The following is an 18,806-nucleotide window of genomic DNA, read 5'->3' as shown; positions in this document are numbered from 1 at the left end:
TTAACGATGGTAGGCTGTTCAATCACTAATGTTTCCTAGATTACTATGATCTTCTTTCATTTTTGGGAATTTTGACTAAAATGATATGGAAAAACGGATGACGGTGTGGATATAGAATACATACATCAAGGTGGGCCCCACGGTAAGCACCGCACCGTATTTGGTGCGGCCGGAGTCTCACATACTCCGCTCCCACACGCATCATGCCGCGTGGACGGTGAATGCATTGCCACTGGCTTTGCCCGGATTGGGGAATCGGAATAGCATCTGTGTATAAATATACTGCCAGTGTTCTTGCTCGCTCTCATTTAGGGCTTCGTTTCTCCTCTTTTTTCCTGGTACTTTCATTCTCTCTCCCCATTTGATTTTTTATATTTTGATTTTCAAGCTTTTTTGTTTGAATGTGAGATGTTTCTTAAATGAGTCTGATGACTCTTTTTTTTTTTTTTTCTCCTGTTAGATATTCGATAACAATGGAAAATTGATAACTGATTTTCATTTTCCAGTAGTGCTGATGACTGGAAAATCATGGAAATTATATTTTAACCCCATTTTTTAAAATGTTTATACTTCTCTTTACTTATACTTTTTTATGCTTTGATCGTCTAATTTTGGTATTTACTTATACTTTTTTATACTTTGATAGTCTAATTTGGGTATTTACTTATACTTTTCTATGCTTTGATAGTCTAATTTGGGTATGTACTTATACTTTTTTATGCTTTGATAGTCTACTTTTGGTACTGTTCCGGTCCCACAAGTAGATAAAAGGGTTGAATGATAGACATAGGGAAGTGGATTGTCTGTTTTACCCGTCTCTGGCCCAGGCTCTGTGGGGCCCACCGTGATGTGTGTGTTTTATCCACAACGTCCATCCGTTTTTCCAGCTCATTTTAGGACATGAGGCCAAAAATGATGCAGATCGAAAACTCAAGTGGACCACACTACAGAAGACGGGGGATTGAACGCCCACTGGTTGAAAACTTCTTGGGAGCCATGGAAGTTTTGGATCAAGCTTATATATGTGTTTTCCCTTTATCCAGGTTTCTGTGACATAATGAACAGGTTGGATGGAAAATAAAATATCACGGTGTCCCCTAAGAGGCTTTCAACGGCGGGTGTTCAATCCCCACTGTTTTCTGTTGTGTGGTTCACTGAGCTTTGGATCTGCATTGTTTTTGGGTTCATGCCCTAAAATGAGCTGGCAAAACGAATGGACGGCGTGAATAAAACACGTACATACGGTCGGCCCCACAGAGCTTGGGCCACATCGTGCCACAAGGTTATCCCTGCAGCGGTTGCAACAGGCAATCCACTTTCTAGAAAGCGAGGGAGTAGATATTGCATTTCCTGCGGAAGTCGGAAAATGGACTGATGCTTGATCGATCTGGGATAAACTAAAATAGAGATCTTGCACAATGCAGGCAGGATCTGCCTTTCTGTGATCAAAATCATTCATCTGGTGGACAATGGCCAAAATTTAAAAAATCCACTGTTTGCATTGTTGTTTTGACATTGTCTGGTTTGTGGGCCTGGTCCGTCCATGAACAGTATGGCTGTATCGGAGTGATGCGTAAAAACCAAGTTGCAAACCCATGCATGTTTCGTCAATTATTGGGCTTTTGGTGTATTGGTTAAGATCTTAACATTTGGTATCAGAGCCAACACCACGTCCTGTGTTTGAATCCTGAAGGGGGTGACTGATGAAAAGGGCAATCTGGACCAGAGTAAGAGCTGCCATAAGGTTGAATTGAAAGGGCTATGTGGAAAAGAAAATAGAGCAAGTTCCACTTGAGAGTAGGCTGCCACGGGCTTTGGCTGTGGAGCATGGTGGAATGCTATGATCTCTAGGGGTTTAAGGGTCTAGCTTGACGTGTTCCATTAGTCTTGGGGCTTTTAGATTCACTTAAGTTGGCTGGATTGAGCAGGACCCAAGCACGGTTCGAATTATAGTCCAATACATCTCAGGACTTCTAGAAAACCATCATGATACCTTTCTTGCATGCACCACTGTCACAGGGCTTAAACACAGCATGGTAATCTGGCCAAATGGTTAGTAAAATATGAGTAATTTTCTGCACGGGTTCTGGATATCTTTATGAATATGCTCATGAGTGTCAGAACATGAATTGACATGATAATGGTTTGGGAACTCATCTCTTTAATGTCTACCAAAGCCATATTCTTTCTCATTGATTGAACTTGACCCATGAGCCATCATTGAAGCGCTCTTTTGTATTGTTTCATGGTTTGATTTGTGCAAGATGCCAAGTGTTTCGGTTGGTGCATTACTCGTTTGTATTGTTGCATGGTTTGAATTGCTAAGCACAGTTCAATTGGTGCATGATGCAAAACGATCAATCATCTAATTAACTTCTGTGGAATCCATAACAAGTACAAGAGAGAGTGGGAACCCAGATCTTATGATACCATGGAATCCATAACCCTTCCCATAATCATCCAACTTGTTACAGAACCCTGAAATCCATAACAAGTACCCAACCTTCCTCTAATTACTTAAATTGAGGTGTAATAATCTGTTTAAATTGTGATCCGCACAGAACTTGTCCTGATGGAGAACTGTATCTTCATTGGATTTTTGCTATAAGTCATACAGAAATTTAATTTGAATGAAAATGGGCAAGTTATGAGATGTCAAGTAATTTGCTGAAAGGAGTCTTTAACATCAACAATTTTGCTTTGCAATTGAATTCTATTCTGTACTGGATTTAATGATGCAACAGGCATCTAGGGCATTTTACATGACATTTCATTGGTATTGTCGTTTGTTCCCAATTTCGATGTGATTGAATAGAAATTCAATTTATGGTAGTCATAATCAATGCCTCATGTTTCAGATGGAAATGGTCATTGGTGATGTTCATTTTTCTTGTTGTTTCTGAGCAAATAGTTGTAGCTGACATTTTTGTAATTTGAACAGACAGATCAGATTCGGTTGAGTTATGGCCTCTGGAGCAGAAGCTGAAACGGGTCTTTGTAGTGAAAATGTACTAGAATGGGCACAAAAAGACAAGCGTCGCATGCTTCATGCTGTTTATAGAGTTGGGAATCTTGATCGAACCATAGAGTATGCCTTCTTTTCGCAATATTATTTCATCTTGAATCCATTCATTATCATGATGTGGAATTTCAGAGCAATGTTTTCTCTCAGTCTCACACAGTTCAGTATGTTACCAGATTCTACACAGAATGCTTTGGCATGACGCTATTGAGGAAAAGAGACATTCCAGAAGAGAAATATTCAAATGCTTTTCTTGGGTTTGGGCCTGAAGAGTCTCACTTTGTGGTAGAGTTGACATATAGTATGTTCCTAACCCTATTCACTCATATGTCCTGCATTTTTGTATTTTCATGATATAATTTCAGACGAATATTAACCATAGCCAGCTCCTAATTAATTTGTGAAACACTTCAGCCTGGTGTTCATATGTTTTAGGTTTTCAATTCCTATTCTATTTGCTTATTGAATTCACATCTTTTGCTTTACTTCACAGATTATGGAGTGGAGAGTTATGATATTGGCACAGGCTTTGGACATTTTGCAATCGCAAGCCAAGATGTGTGTATCATTTTTTAGTTTATGGTTGGAGGGAGTGGGTTACTTGGCTCCGGAGGCACAATACTGTTGTGCCTATAGAGTGTGTACCACACGTGGCACATGCATATGATGATCTAAAGTCTAAACCATACATCCTATGGGCTCTGCCATTGATTGACCCCCGACCAAATTTTTCTTTGATTGGACAGTCTTAAGTATCTAATGAATAGATCTTTCCTCACTTAATGGAAGCCCTTGCTGGTTTTTGTTTTTTAGTGTTTAATTGTATACGACCATGTTAAGGGCTAGAACTTTCTAAACATTGTGATTTTGGACCATGGTCATTCACTATTGGAAGCACAAAATGAACGGTTTCGATCTTATCCATATGTGCTGCGTATTTAGAGTGATATGGAGGAATAGAAAGTGCTGTGCCTCTAGAGTCACGGAATCTGCTCCCTTGGTTGAAACAGATGATTTTGATTACATAATATGGGATCTATATTCTAACATAAGAATCTTTGTGGGTTCCTAGGTCTATAAATTGGTTGAAGACATACGAGCCAAGGGTGGTAAGATTACACGTGAACCAGGTCCTGTAAAAGGTGGGAAGACAGTCATTGCTTTTGTGCAGGATCCAGATGGCTACATTTTTGAGCTTATCCAGAGGGGCCCCACTCCTGAACCTCTGTGTCAGGTTATGCTACGCGTGGGTGATCTGGATCGTTCTATTAAGTTCTATGAAAAGGTATTACAGTCTCAAATCATGTTCTCTGTGTTGATTAAATTTATAAATGCAGTTACTCATGGAATGCTTATTTTACTCTGTAATTAGAATCTTAATTTGCTTACACAATTCTTCTACATTCGTTTTTTTATTAGCACGGAATCAATCAAAATGATGATTGACAAAATGTCTCATGTGATTCTTTTTTACTGGTTGCTAGTTTTCTTTCCTAGATCTTATTTCACTTCTTTTTTTTCTTTTTTTTTGGGATTTTTGTTTGAATGTCATTCACCAGTTAGTCACTAGTTTTGGGTCTTATTTTATTCATTATCTGCTCTTCTCAAAGAAAATGATAAGGGGATAGGAAGAAGTGGAAAAGACAAGCTTGCTAGATGCAAAATTTGACTTGATTCAGCAAAGACTTTCCAGTCTTGAAATACTTGCAATAGTTTTCTGTCTTATCCGGACTTGGTTTTTAACCTTCAAAGGTTTACTTGAAATTTCCCCATTTCCAGAACTTGTGTGGAAAATCGTAAAATTAGTGGACTTGTTTGCCTTAGACATCTGTGTGTGGTTCTTTCATTGTATTAATCTAGCTTATGAATTTTGTATGTAAAGAATCAAATCAGATACGAATTATTAAAGGTATGTTACACTGAGCTTCTCTACTAGGATTAGATTTGCATACCTGTTAACTTTAAAGACTACACTGGGGGAGATCGTGTGTCTTTTATTCTATTGAGAATCACGAGTACATAAACAAGTGGTGGGAGATCTGTAGGAGGTTTCAACCAATGCACATATATCCATCTATATATACCTATCTATGGTATGTATACATCTACAGTTGTAGATACATATCTTATACTCAAATGCCAAAACTCAAGGTGCTCTAAGGAGTAGCTTGAGTTGGAAAGGCATGGAGAATATTTATTTTGAAATAAAAGAAAATTTCCACAGAAAATTTGACTTGCGACAAGTGGCATGACTGCACTTCAATTGACTTCTAGGAGGTAAACCGTTGATACTTCTGGTGGCTGGGATTTGAATCATTGGCTCTTCTAGTGGCTCTAGAATGTTCCAGCAGCATATAGAAGAAACAAATCTGCGATTAGAGAAGAGGAAGATGCTGGATCAACAGCCTACATCATAGATGGGCTCCGATACTATGTTAACTTTAAGGATTATATATGGAAAGATCGTGTGTAGTTTATTCTATTGAGAATGAATATACAAGAGGTGGGAGATTGAGACCCAAGGCTAAGACGAGCGAGCCCAAGACCAAGGCCGAGCCGAGAAGGACAGAAAAATCCACAGGACATTAGGTGCTTCATCTGCTCCAAAACAGACTATGCGACTGCCCGCAGTTAACTGGATATACATGCATCCATCCGTATATTTGTCTATAGTATGTACAATTGCACATGTACAGCTGTAGATACATCTTATACTCTAACTATAACCATCTTTGCCTGTTGATTGCAAAAGATGATGATGACATGGATGTTGGTTCATCATCTTAGCCTTTATCCGAACAAGTTGGGGTTCCCTTTTAGATGGTACATTGGCAAACATTCTACTACCAGCCGCCTGCTAGACCAGACATTGACCTTCCTCCTTTAGCTGGGCTCTTGGAACCAGTCATGGCAGAGGCTTATGTTGATCCTAACATGCGATCATGGTGCCACCTAATATTGAACCACTGCCTAAATATGACACGCACTTTCCTAAGGCTGGTAAAGCAAAGTAGGGTCTATGGTGGGGCAGTTGCAAGAAAATCTGCTAAAGCCCAAAGGACCCATGCATGAAATGTCGTTCGGGTAGTAGAGTTCGTGAAATAAGAAACAATCAAACAACCCACTCAATACATGATTACCAACATGCTCACATGGCAACACGACTGTGGCCCTACAACATCTATTGGACACCACCCATGAAGGAGGGATGCAGACAATTGATGTTTGGAGCATGTAGTGCCTACAACGTATTCAATAATGGTAATGGTGGTTGTAACTGCCAGCCTTATGGCAGTTACGGCCCTGTAACGCTCATAATTTTCAGCCTCATATTAGACCATTACTCCATTATGGGCCTTCTTTTATTTTATTTTATTTTTTCAAAATGGGCATTATAGCCTCTTATTGAGGGCCTCCTGGTTTCTTGGCACACTGTTGATGGAGAGAGCTTGGGCAGGAAGAAATGGAGGCCGCTGCTGCTTGTGGCTGTTTGGGCCATTTGGGGAGAAAGCAACAATAGGTGTTTTTGCAACAAAAGCCTTTCTATAGCTGGGGTCTTCAATAGGGTCCTCCTGTCCTCTGATATTGGGCCCCTTGATCTCTTGAGTTTTGGGGGATTTGGTTAATTTCTGGGGTATTTTCAGTTGTGGGGTAGCTGCTGTTGTAGGTTTTTTCTTTTTCTTTTTTCTTTCCTCTTTCTTTTGCTTTTTTCTTCTGTTTTTGGTTGTTTTGTTTTTTGTTTATTTGGCTTCAGCCTAATAATATTTCATCTTTCGATTATTATTTTTTTATTTATAGCCTCGCATCACATTAATGGCTCCCACCATTACCGTTACGCAATTGTTTTTAAATACCATGAGTGCCCAACCACCCCTTTAATCCACTCACGCATGTCACGAGGTATTTGGCAATCTTAAGAAACTCCCAACTATGAGCCAGTCAACCTGTGGCTAGATAATTTGACATATGATCAACTTAATGGAAAATCTCAATAATTTGATCATTTGAGTTTGGATTTGGATGCAAATAGTACCCAAATAAATAAATAAATAAAATTACAGATTGAGCTGCAAAGACATAGCAAAGTCGTGCATGGTAAATTCAACCATCCAGATGCGTGTGATTTTCTCAGGCCCATCTCTCTTCTGCTTCTGAACAACAAAGTGGTGGGGGTTCAGTAACTTCAGTCAGCATGTATTCATTGCTGTGATTTCCGAGAGATAAGAGATACCATAGGTAGTGGTTGGTGATTGAAAATGTCGTATATTGTATGTTTGCCACTGATCAGAAGCTAGAAACATTTGCCAAGCACTTGTGGTGGTAGAGGCATTGCCCTAGCCCTGTTCTATATTCTGTAAGGATATACAAGCTTTATTTCTGTGGTTACTCTCTTGCTTCAACCCAAGGATCTGTTATTCACCATTTTGCATGTACATTAGCTTCTGACAGGAAGATTGAAATCAAATTCCTTGAGCAGTCGATGTGGTAGTTAAATACTTCTGCATTGTATTCCACAAGTATATAAAAGCTATATGCCTGCCCGTTTCTTCAATTCAAGGAGCAGTTACCAAATTCGATCTGTCATTAATACTACTCTTTCTGAATCTTTCTCTATGCAGGCCTTGGGAATGAAGTTACTGAGGAAGTCTGATAACGCTGCGTACAAGGTAAATTTTATAGTTGACATTTGAATTTCATTGTGGTAATCTTATTCCAACGAAAGCTAAGTACTTTCTCTGAAATGTCATTGATATCTGTTGGACAGTACACTATAGCTATGATGGGGTATGCGGATGAATATGAGACGACTGTTGTGGAGCTGACGTATAATTATGGTGTGACCGAGTACACAAAAGGAAATGCTTATGCACAGGTTAGACACTATCACTTACCCAGGTCTCTTACATGCCATCTCTAAGTAAATATATTCCTAATGCACGTAATGTATTCTTTTCCAGATTGCTATTAGCACTGAAGATGTGTACAAAAGTGCTGAGATGGTTAACGCAGTTACCCAAGAGCTAGGAGGGAAGATAACTCGGGAACCAGGACCGATTCCCGGAATCAACACCAAAATTACCTCTTTTCTTGATCCAGATGGCTGGAAAGTGGTCAGTCTTTCTCCTCAATTCTGGAAGTCGTGTTGAAATAAGTGTCTTATACATGCTTGCATATATCACTTTGATTTAAGGTTGGCTTTTATGTTCTCTAAATCTGGCAACCGCTTAACATTTTTGAGATACTCCATACCAAGTTAATGGATTTTAATCCAATCATTTTATCTAGAGCTATAACTTTGGTTGGGGTCAACCCGAACCTGACTAACCCAACGCGACTTCGGGCTGGGTTGTTAGGGTCCTCAGGTTGGGTTAGGGTTGGAAAACTCCAACCTGATTTGAATCAGGTTGGGTTTAGGTTGAGCAAATTCGGGTCAGGTTAGGAATAATCACGTGTATTTGGGTTGGGTCGGATAGGGTTGAGTATATTGGTATTCAAATTCGATTTGGATTAGGCACCTTGGGTTAAAATTTGGGTTAGGTTGGGTCAGGCTCAAGTTCACCCTCAAACTGACCCAACCAGCCCGAGTTGCACCCGTAGTTTCATCTGATTCTCAACTTCTGTGAAACATATGCACCTGATAGTTGTTATGACTCACTTTGGTCATGTAGTGTATACTTGTGCTCAATCCACCAACACTAGATATTATCAAGTAATTTTACTTTTGAAGGTATGAGGGCTTATGTTTGTATGCCCTCCCAGGCATTTTCAGTGGCTTGTTTCATCATTGTCATCCCATTCAAGAGTAAAAGAACTTGAGTTTGCTTGTCTAAGATGTTCTGTTTGTATCATCATGTTGATATCATTGTCTGAAATCCCGATCCACCTTCACCCCACCCATGGTCTTGAAAGCTTTCAGACTTCCTACATGTTTACTGTCAAAAGACTCCGAAGGAGTGCGCCTGTCTTTTCTATTACCATGTCGGTACGCATGTTGAATCTGCTTCTCTAGCTGAGAGACTCTGGCATGATTTTTTTACTATATTTTTATGAAATAGCCCTTCCTCAACTTGCTTGGTGTGAAGGGACAATTTATTGAGAGATGTATGACTTAGATACATGAGTATGTTGGTGTTGGATACTGACAAGATGCCTTTTTTATTTTTAAATGTTAATACCGATGAGATGTCAGACATGGGAACCCTAGAAAAATGTTGTGCTGACACATTTGTAGAGTTATATTTTAAAGGAACAATGCATACATATTTGATTGTGGTGGCTGTTCCTCCTTTGCTCCCTGACATGGTCGAGGCATGCATCAAAAAACACAGAGTCAGCTGGTCCTATGAAGAAAAAAAAATGCTCCTCCCAAAATTTATTTAGAATTTTTCATGAACTCATGAGATCTTGATTTCTTTCTTTTATTGGTATTTTAAGCACTACATTGGTCTTCTTGAAAGCAATTTGAGCTTCTATTTGTGTTGTAGGAGATGTTAAAGATGAATTTGGGATTTTTGTAGAATTGGAATTTTAGGTTAGACGATTTGGGATTTTGAAAAAATGGATTTTGGTTGAGGCCTAGTTGGACAATTTAGGGGAGTTGATGAAATTTGTTAAATTTCAGTTGGAACTTGGGAAGATTAGGGTTCTGAATGCAGGATTTAGGAAAAAATGGAGATTTGGATATTGCTCTTAAGGGTTGGGAATTTCGTGAAATTAGGATTATTCGTAGTTGGGAAATTGGGGGACTAGAAATTTTTGTGTTTCATGGATTCATTGGAATGTTTGAGTAGATGTAAGTTCTGAAAGTCGTGTCCAACTATTAAAAAATTGAATATGTATCTACATATACAGCATATACGATATAAAAATAAATTGAATAAATTTGTACATGGATTCCTCATGAGTGTGTACAACATATACGATATAAAAATAAATTGAATAAATTTGCACATGGATTCCTCATGAGTGTGCCTAGGTACTTGGGGTGTTCCAAGGGTGCTTGCTCTTGGCTTGTGCGTAGCTCCTTCAACTACACTCTGGTGGTAATCATTAGCATGTTTGTTTGTTTAATCTGTTGTTTGGCATTCTTTTTCAGGTATTGGTCGACCACTCCGATTTCCTGAAGGAGCTGCAGAAGGAAGAGTGATCAATGGAAATGAGAACAACCGTTGGTACTGCTAATTCACTATAGTATGCATGCATGTAACTGAATCGTCCATACCCATCATAGCATATCTATAGAACGTGTGTGTGTGTGTGTGTGTGTGTGGCTAATAAACTTTGTGGTCTGAAACTATCAACTGTGGTTGTTGGTTGTTTCGTTGTAATCGGTGGTAAATGGATGCACGTAGGCAAAAAAGATCATTTGGTTGATGGTAAACGGTGGCTATTGGAACCAATGCGAAATGGAATGCAGCAAAACTATGTGAATTGAAATCCTCTCAAAAGTGCCAAAAAATGGTGGGATTTTCGAAAGTGGTTCCCTTGTTTTTGGCCGAAGTATATATTTCAATGGGCTTATTACAAGTATTATAACAAATGTCACATACACTTGGGAAATTAAAACTGATTTACTTGATGCATTCAAATTTCAGGCATCCAAACACAATTTTTGAGTGTATTCTAATTACAAGCATAGCTGATTATTCCAATTGGCATAAATTCCATTTCCCATATTCCCATTACAAGCATCCAAATGATTATGAGCATGCTTTGTACAGCTGTTATCTAATCACTATATTGTCTTAGTAACTAGCGTAGAACTATCCATGGGAATTGGGCCTCTTGTGAGTTGTGCCGTGATTGGAGTTGGGATCTGTTTGATAGTGGGCGCCCCTCCATTCGTGTTGTGGCCTCAACGTTGGTCATTTAGGGCACGTTTGGATTACTTAAGCTACTTATACCTTAATATCTTGGTTTCTACTTGGCACATAATATTTGGCAAACAATGTAAGTACTCCATCCCTTAATTTTGTTTGGTCCGCCCGTGATATCCAACGTCCATCATGTGGTCTTACCTCTACGGTGGATCGTTTATCACTAGGGGCTGACCTTTGATGTGAACTGTCCTCATGTGGGGCCTACCATCAATGTTATTGTCCATTGTGAGGGCCCAGATTTTGATGTGGGCTGTCCATCATGTGGGGCCTACCTACCGTGGGTTGTTTATCACTAGGGGCTGACCTCTGAAGTGAACTGTCCTCATGTGGGCCCTCCATCAATGTTATTGTCCATTGTGAGGGCTCTGCCTTCGATGTGGGATGTTCATCATGTGGGGCCTACCTTGGATGTGATCCATTCATCATTAGGGAGCTGATCTTTGATGTGGACTGTCCATCATGTGAAGCCCACCTTTGATGTTGGCCATCCATCATGTGGCCCCACCTTGATGAGGATACATTGAGGGTCGCAGACATTGGACGCTCCCGTGCTCCCGTCTATACAATAGTTTGGAATATTGGAAAACAGAAAAATCTTCTTAGAATTCAGATAAATAGAAATAAAAAACGACATTGGAATTGTAAGGTTTTTAAAATACTGAATCACTTCAACATAGGTGGTGAATGAGGATCATCCATCAACTGGCCACTGCCTTAGATTGCCCATGGTCCAAAATCCACACTAGGACGACATTTCTATCGATTTTATCTCACCTTTCCCCATGGATTGCAACCATCGATTATACGTTTTATGATCCGTATAAAAACCAGGCCATCGATGGATTGTTATGAATTATTCTAGCTGAGGAATAAGATTTGCCAAGCCATAGGATACCATGATATTTGTCTGAATGGCTCACGTGTGAGTCATCCACTCCATTCATGTTGATGGAACTTTAAATCTCATTATTTTGACATGGACCTGACCTTACCTGGTCAATTCTCGAAACCAGGGTCCAAAGACCTGATGGGTACCCGAACGGCTGAGACGTGGAACAAAAGAGATCCGGACCCGATCAGCCAAGTCGGGGAACGATAGGACCATTCCTAAACCCATCTTGTTGATAACTTACCATTTACTATGGATTTAGCAGCATCGTTTTAGAGTGCTATGGATATGGGAGCAGATACCGTTCATTTCAGTGATGCACACATGGCTCACATGGATCAGATCGACACCGTCCATTAGTAGGTTCCATAGTCCAAGAAAACACTTTCTTTACGCTGGCCATAACCCTATAATCTACGGCAAAGGCTCACAACTCAGTTCGGGATGCGAATTTCTTTATTATTATTTTTTAAAAATAAATAAATAAATCATGTTGTTCTACTCTTTTGTAGCGACACAGGGTCTTGATTTCTTTATATATATATATATATAACCAAAAACGAGTCCATGGGATGAATGCTTTGGATCAACACACACATGTGCCACATGTGTGGTATACGCTCCATGGATGCATGGAAATGGAATGCCTGCAGCTGACAATGGCGACAGCCCAAAGCTTTAAAAGGCACGATTGTATAATCAATTCATTGATTTGGATCTCCACTCATTCCGCACCACACAAATGTACCGGCCTTGCCACACGTCCCTTACGTGGACAAGATCCAGGCCATTAATTAATCATGTCCAATAGTAAATGGCCATAAACTAATAAAAGTAATCAGGCAATCAAACCATTGTCATCTTTCTCAACCAATGTATGCATTTGGAAAGGCCTAATATTTTAGACAGGACATGTTCATGAAAGTGGCATCATAAATGGCTGATCTTTCACACGTGTGCACCACAAACCACCTCTCCAATATCTTTTATTGAAAATCGCATAACTATTCACTATACAAATATTATAGGATTTATTACTTAAATGTATAAATCATCACAACAAGCTGGAATAGCTCAGTTGGCTAGAGCGTGTGGCTGTTAACCACAAGGTCGGAGGTTCAAGCCCTCCTTCTAGCGATTATTTTTTATTTTTTCATTTCAAATCCAAATCCAATGATTTCTTATTTCTTCATAGGATTTTTATTTTTATTTTTATTTTTTTCCATTTCAAATCCAATGATTTGCTTATTTCCTCAGAGGAATAAAATCACAATTATGCTTCAATAAAATCCACAAATGGATGTTTCAGTTGTCCCATGCTTATATGCTAACAGAATTTATTTCCTTGGACAACTAATTTTTATTTTTTCATTTCAAATCCAAATCCAAATCCAATGATTTCTTATTTCTTCATAGGAATTATTTTTTATTTTTTATTTTTCCATTTCAAATCCAATGATTTGCCTATTTCTAAAATCACAATTTTGCTTCAATAAGATCCACGAATGGATGTTTCAGTTGTCCCATGCTTATATGTAAACAGAATTTATTTCCATGGACAAATAAAATCACCATTTTTTTTTCTCAACAAGATTTGTCATATCATAATTTATTTCTCAAAAATATTATAATTTGCTACGAAGCGATAGCAAGTTAGAAGGTATATATTAAGTAAAAGTGAATTGTTAGGAGTTGGTCTCTCCGCATTCAAAGTTTTAGGCCTTACGAATAGTTTCAATGTCATGCCGCTCCTCTCGAATTCACATATCTTGGGCTCTCTTTATGTCTTGTTATCTAGCTAATCTGTTGTGGGACTTGGTGATGAGAGATTTGAAGAAAAGTTGGTGAAGTAGAAAAGTAAGCATGTATTTATAGGTGGCTGTTTGACTCTTATTAAAGCGGCTATGTCAAATCTTCCAATTTATTTCATGTCACTTTTTAAGTGTCTAAAAATAATGTTATTTAGGCTAGAAAAGTTAAGATGGGATTTTCTATGGCAAGGTTCAAAAGTAAAATGCAAGTTTCATTTACTCATGTGAGATGAGTTGTGTGAGCTGATTGAGGAAGGAGAAGCGAGTTTTTGGAAGCTTTAGCAAATGAATATTTTCCTTTTAGGGAAATGGATATCGTGGTTTGGAGTGGAACAAGAAAATCTATGGAGAGAGGTGATTGCCAACAAATATGGAGTGCAAATAGAGGGCAGTGGATGAGGGTCTCATCTTTGTATCACTTTGGAAATTGGTAGCGAGCTTAAGACATAAATTTCTAGAGAATCTCAGTTTCCCTTTGGGAAATGGTATAACTGTTCAGTTTTGGGTAGGATGTTTGGTTGCGGAAAATGCATTTTGTGAAGATTTTTTAGGTTAGAAAGAATTTCAATGGAGGTAAATATTCCAATGGATACATGTTTCTCTTTTTGAGATGAAGAAGTGATTTGGGCCCCTTCGTTTTGTAGAAATTCATTGGAATTAGAGGTGGAGGATGTAGCAAAGCTTTTGTTGGTTATAAGCAAGGTATCTCCATTGTTGGATGAGAGGGATGGGTTATTGTGGAGGAAAGAAAAATCATGAGTTTTCTCCATAAGTTTTTTGTGTGAGTCTCCTGTCAGTAATCATGGTTCTCATACAACATTCTCCCAAATGTGTGTATTATATGTTTCAGAGAGGCTGAGTTGGTAGATCATCTCTTTCTCTTTTCCTTTTGTGAGAGGCATTTGGGATTATAAAGGAATCTTAACGATTTGAAGAAAGTCAACCTCAAATTAGTAGGATTGAATCTCCATGATCACGCCAAGTCATACACAATCCCAATTGATCCCGCCAACTAATGTAAATCAAATTTTGAATATCCTCAAAATTTATAGTTGCAACAAATCTGTTAACTCTATATATTTGTTGTAATCCTACACGATAATACAAGAAAGATACAGTGAGAAAAATTATTTTCTTCACATGGTATTAGAGAGTAATGACACCACATCAATGGTGTCACATTCTTCCTACTTATCACACTTATCTACAAACATTCATCACTTCTTGCCAATCAAACTCTCGCCAACCATCTTCTATGGCGTTCTCTGTTTTTGCCAGTAGTAAAGGGCTATGAGCTTATAGGGTTTGTCGATGGGTCTAACCCGTGCTCATCATAGCTCTTATCCACAGACAAAGATGGCATCGGAGAAGTCAATCCCAACTACGTCGCTTGGCATCGTCAAGACCAACTCCTACTGAGATGGATAATCTCCTCTCTAACTGAAGGAGTGCGTGCACAGGTTGTTGGGTTCTCAATGTCCAGAAAAGTATGGTCGCATCTAGCAACAACCTATGTGAGCCACTCCAAGGCACGAATTATGCAGTTTTGATTATAGCTGCATCAATTAAAGAAACGTGCAAACTTCATGTCTGATTATTGTTGAAGGCCAAAAGCATTGTTGACCAGTTAGCAATGGTTTTGAAACCCGTTGAAAATGAGGATCTCATTCTCTATATCTTAGGGGGACTTGGGCATGAATACAGCCCGTTCGTAACCTCTATTACCACACGAGATGCACAAGTTCGACTCTCTAATCTTCAAGGCCTTCTGCTAAGTGAGGAGATTCACATTAACGACTCCCAGATCCAATCAAGCAACATTGTTGCCAATGTTGCAAATAAAACTCACACAACACTGATCGAGGACGTCAAAATCAAAATATCTGTGGACGTGGGCGCGGCCAAGGCAATCATGGACATGGGAGAAATTAAAACTTTGGACATGGGAACCATCCTCAACAATCTGATACATTTCCCTCGGAATCAGGACATGTCAACTGTTAAGTATGCCATCGACGTGGGCATTCGGCATTACACTCTTATCATCGATTCAACCATGCCTATGGCACAAACAGTACTCCTCCAAATGCTCTTTATGCTGCTCAAAATCAAGGATCCTGCTCAAAATCAAGGATCCTTCAATGAAGCATGGTACCCCGACTCCAAAGCAATTAATCACATCACCCCTAATTTAGCCAACTTATCCATTCACGCCGATTACAACGGAAAAGATACTGTGAAGATTGAAAATGACACAAGTTTGCCAATCTATCAAATTGGATCATCTTCTATAAAATCTAATTATAAGCCCCCTGCATTGAATGATATATTACATGTGCCATTTATCTCAAAAAACTTATTATCTGTTCAAAGACTTACAAGTGATAACAACATCTTTTTTGAATTCCATGCTAATTATTTTTCTATCAAGGACCGGGACATGGGGAATGCACTTCTACGAGGAACGAGTAAAAACGGCCTATATCAGTTAGCTACTGGTCACGTAGGAAGCAATAAAGATGCGTTTATCGGTGAACACACCTCAGTTCGGCACTGGCACCATCGGCTTGGTCATCCTACACTCCCAACTGTTCCACAAGTGATCAATAACCATCACCTACCAATGATTTCTTTGAACACCAATACACTTCGTGACGCATATCAACCAGCGAAGGCACACAAATTACCATTCACAAGGTCCATGTCATCAACGACAACTTCCTTGTATATGATCCACACTGATGTTTGGGGGCCCTTACTAGTAGCATCCATGGAAGGTTACCAGTGCTATGTTCATTTTGTAGATTATTTCACCATATTCACTTGGATGTTTCCATTACTCATCAATAAATTGTAAGTGCTATCCAGGTTCAAAATCTTCAAATCTCTTGTTGAAAATCAATTAGACAAGAAAATCAAGCAGGTGCAATCCAAGTAGGGAGGTGAATATCGCTCCTTGTCAAAGTTTCTTGAAGAGTGTGGAATTAATCATCACATATCATGTACAACTTACATATGAACAAAATAGGGCAGCTGAATGAAAGCACCGCCACATTGTAGAAACCAATCTATGCTCTCTACAACATAGTTCCATATCTCATTAATCACCTACCAACACCACTGCTTGGAAATGTCTCTCTGTATGAAAAGTTCATTCGAACAAATCTGGAGTATTATCATTTTCGCGTCTTTGGATGTGCATGTTATTCCCTCCATTCATACAACTCAAATAAACTTCAACCACAATCACAAAAATGCATCTTCCATGTAATATTCGATGAGCTCTCATTCCCATATTCCAACATCAACACCACACGGTTGTAACTCTATATATTCGTTGTAACCCTATATGATAATACAAGAAAGATACGGTGAGAAAAACTAATTTCTTCACAGGGATAATATTTCGAAGATTTTTTGGATCCCTTGAGTAATGTGGGGATCAGTTGAATCTTGTTTTTTTTCCTATTCTTGGATTAGTGGTAGACCATAAGTTTCAACATTGAAATCATGGGTTCAAGTGTCTATTGTGGTGTGTGTGGGTGTGAGCATTATTTGGGGAGAAAGGAATAATCATTGATTGTTGTTCATTTGAATTTATTTATTTCTTTCTTTTAAAATAAAGGGTTATTTGTTTTCTAGTGACTAACTAACTATGATAAATATCTAAATATATGAAAATATATATTGATTATTTCTTACTCTAATTCCAACATCATTTTCAAGGTGGAGTTGACGTTTTGATTTTTGAATGCTAAAATGTGAATTTTAGTGAAAAGAAAAAAGAAAAAAATCAAAATCAAATGAGCCACATGTATGATGCACTAAGTGAAGGCATGGAAAGATATTTACAGCTATTTACAGACCAAAATGCAAAGATCGCACAGATGGACCGTCCTTGGCACACGTCCCTCATTTGGACAAGATCCATGGCATTTATTAATCATGTCCAACAAAATAAATGGCCATAAACAAATAATAATAAACTATTACAATAACGGTTATAAGGCAATTGGACCGTTGTCATCTTTCTTATAGCCATGTATGCATTTGGAGAGGCCTAATATTTTAACTAGGGTATGTTCATTAAAGTCGTGTGATAAATGGGCTGATCTTTTACACGTGTGTGCCACAAATCACCTATTCAATGTCTCCTAAGTGAAAATAGCCTAACCATAGTTCAGAAGCCGAGATATTTCACTCCGTGTGTTGCTGCATCAGATTACTCGAACGTGGAATATTTGCTAGTTTTTCTAAACCGTCCATTCTCATCCAGAGAGTGGCCCATCATAAGACTGGAGAAATATACTAAATTATATTAGAAAATATGTAAATTTTAATATATAGCTGGAATAGCTCAGTTGGCTAGAGCGTGTGGCTGTTAACCACAAGGTCGGAGGTTCAAGCCCTCCTTCTAGCGATCTTATTTTATGTTTTATTTTTTAACTTTGGCAATTTTTCTTCAATAAGATTAGAAACAGGTCTCTGAGGAAATAAAATCACCATTTTTTTTTTTTCAATAGATCCGTTCCGTGCTTTTGACGAAAAAAGAATTTATTTCCTCTGAGGAATAAAATCACCATTTTTCTTCAATGGGATTTGAAGTGGATGATTCACGCGTTCCATGAATATATTTCCTAGGAGAGGATTAAAATCACCATTTTCCTTTAATAAGATTCGAATTTGGAAGATTCACTTCTTCCACGCTATCCAAATGGAGCTATTCCAGTACTTTTTTTTAATAAAAAAAAAAAATGAAATTTATTTTGTCAGGGTCAATTTGGGATTTAAATTTCTGAGTGACATTTTCTTTGATTAGAGGATGTGCAAAGTATATACGGGTTTTAAGTTTGTAGAAGTGGTACCCATGTTCCAATTTTTCAATAGAACGATCCTGGCTGTTTAAATTGACATTATCTTCAATCAGAGGATATGCAAAGTATACTTGAATTTTAAGTTTGTGCAAGTGGGACCCATGTTCCAGTTATTCAAATCTCAATAGAACGATGCTGGCTCTTCAAATTGTCAATCAGTGGATATATTGCATCTTTATCCTATTAGAAGACTGGCAGAGAAACCACCTAGATTGCTACAGACGAACGCTAGTGAAGCTGAAGATGGATCCTAGAGGATTAAAAAAAAAAAAAAAAAAAACCTTTTAATTAGGGGTACCTAGACCGGCTGTTTGCCTTATATTAGGCCTG

General features: G+C 38.5%; 1 protein-coding gene and 3 non-coding genes across 4 annotated transcripts; all 4 read left to right on the top strand.

The window, feature by feature from the left end:
* The first annotated feature begins 210 nt into the window (after positions 1-210).
* On the top strand, positions 211-10,229 carry LOC131240615 (lactoylglutathione lyase GLX1). Its single transcript, XM_058238935.1, has 9 exons — positions 211-338; positions 2,942-3,088; positions 3,199-3,323; positions 3,516-3,580; positions 4,095-4,307; positions 7,642-7,689; positions 7,788-7,895; positions 7,981-8,133; positions 10,119-10,229. Exons 2-9 carry the CDS (start codon positions 2,964-2,966, stop codon positions 10,167-10,169), a joined length of 888 nt encoding a protein of 295 aa, XP_058094918.1. The 5' UTR covers positions 211-338; positions 2,942-2,963; the 3' UTR covers positions 10,170-10,229.
* A 2,625-nt stretch (positions 10,230-12,854) lies between these two features.
* On the top strand, positions 12,855-12,928 carry TRNAN-GUU (transfer RNA asparagine (anticodon GUU)). The gene has a single exon. It is a non-coding gene; the product is annotated as a tRNA-Asn (tRNA).
* A 2,319-nt stretch (positions 12,929-15,247) lies between these two features.
* Positions 15,248-15,351, top strand: LOC131223551 (small nucleolar RNA Z247). Its single transcript, XR_009160528.1, has one exon. It is a non-coding gene; the product is annotated as a small nucleolar RNA Z247 (small nucleolar RNA).
* A 2,597-nt stretch (positions 15,352-17,948) lies between these two features.
* TRNAN-GUU (transfer RNA asparagine (anticodon GUU)) lies at positions 17,949-18,022 on the top strand. Its single transcript has one exon. It is a non-coding gene; the product is annotated as a tRNA-Asn (tRNA).
* The last annotated feature ends 784 nt before the right edge of the window (positions 18,023-18,806 follow it).

The sequence above is a fragment of the Magnolia sinica genome, chromosome 1 (genome assembly GCF_029962835.1).
Source record: "Magnolia sinica isolate HGM2019 chromosome 1, MsV1, whole genome shotgun sequence".
NCBI lineage: Eukaryota > Viridiplantae > Streptophyta > Magnoliopsida > Magnoliales > Magnoliaceae > Magnolia > Magnolia sinica.
Note: the sequence above shows the minus strand (reverse complement) of the source record. Positions and strands in the feature narration are given on the sequence as shown.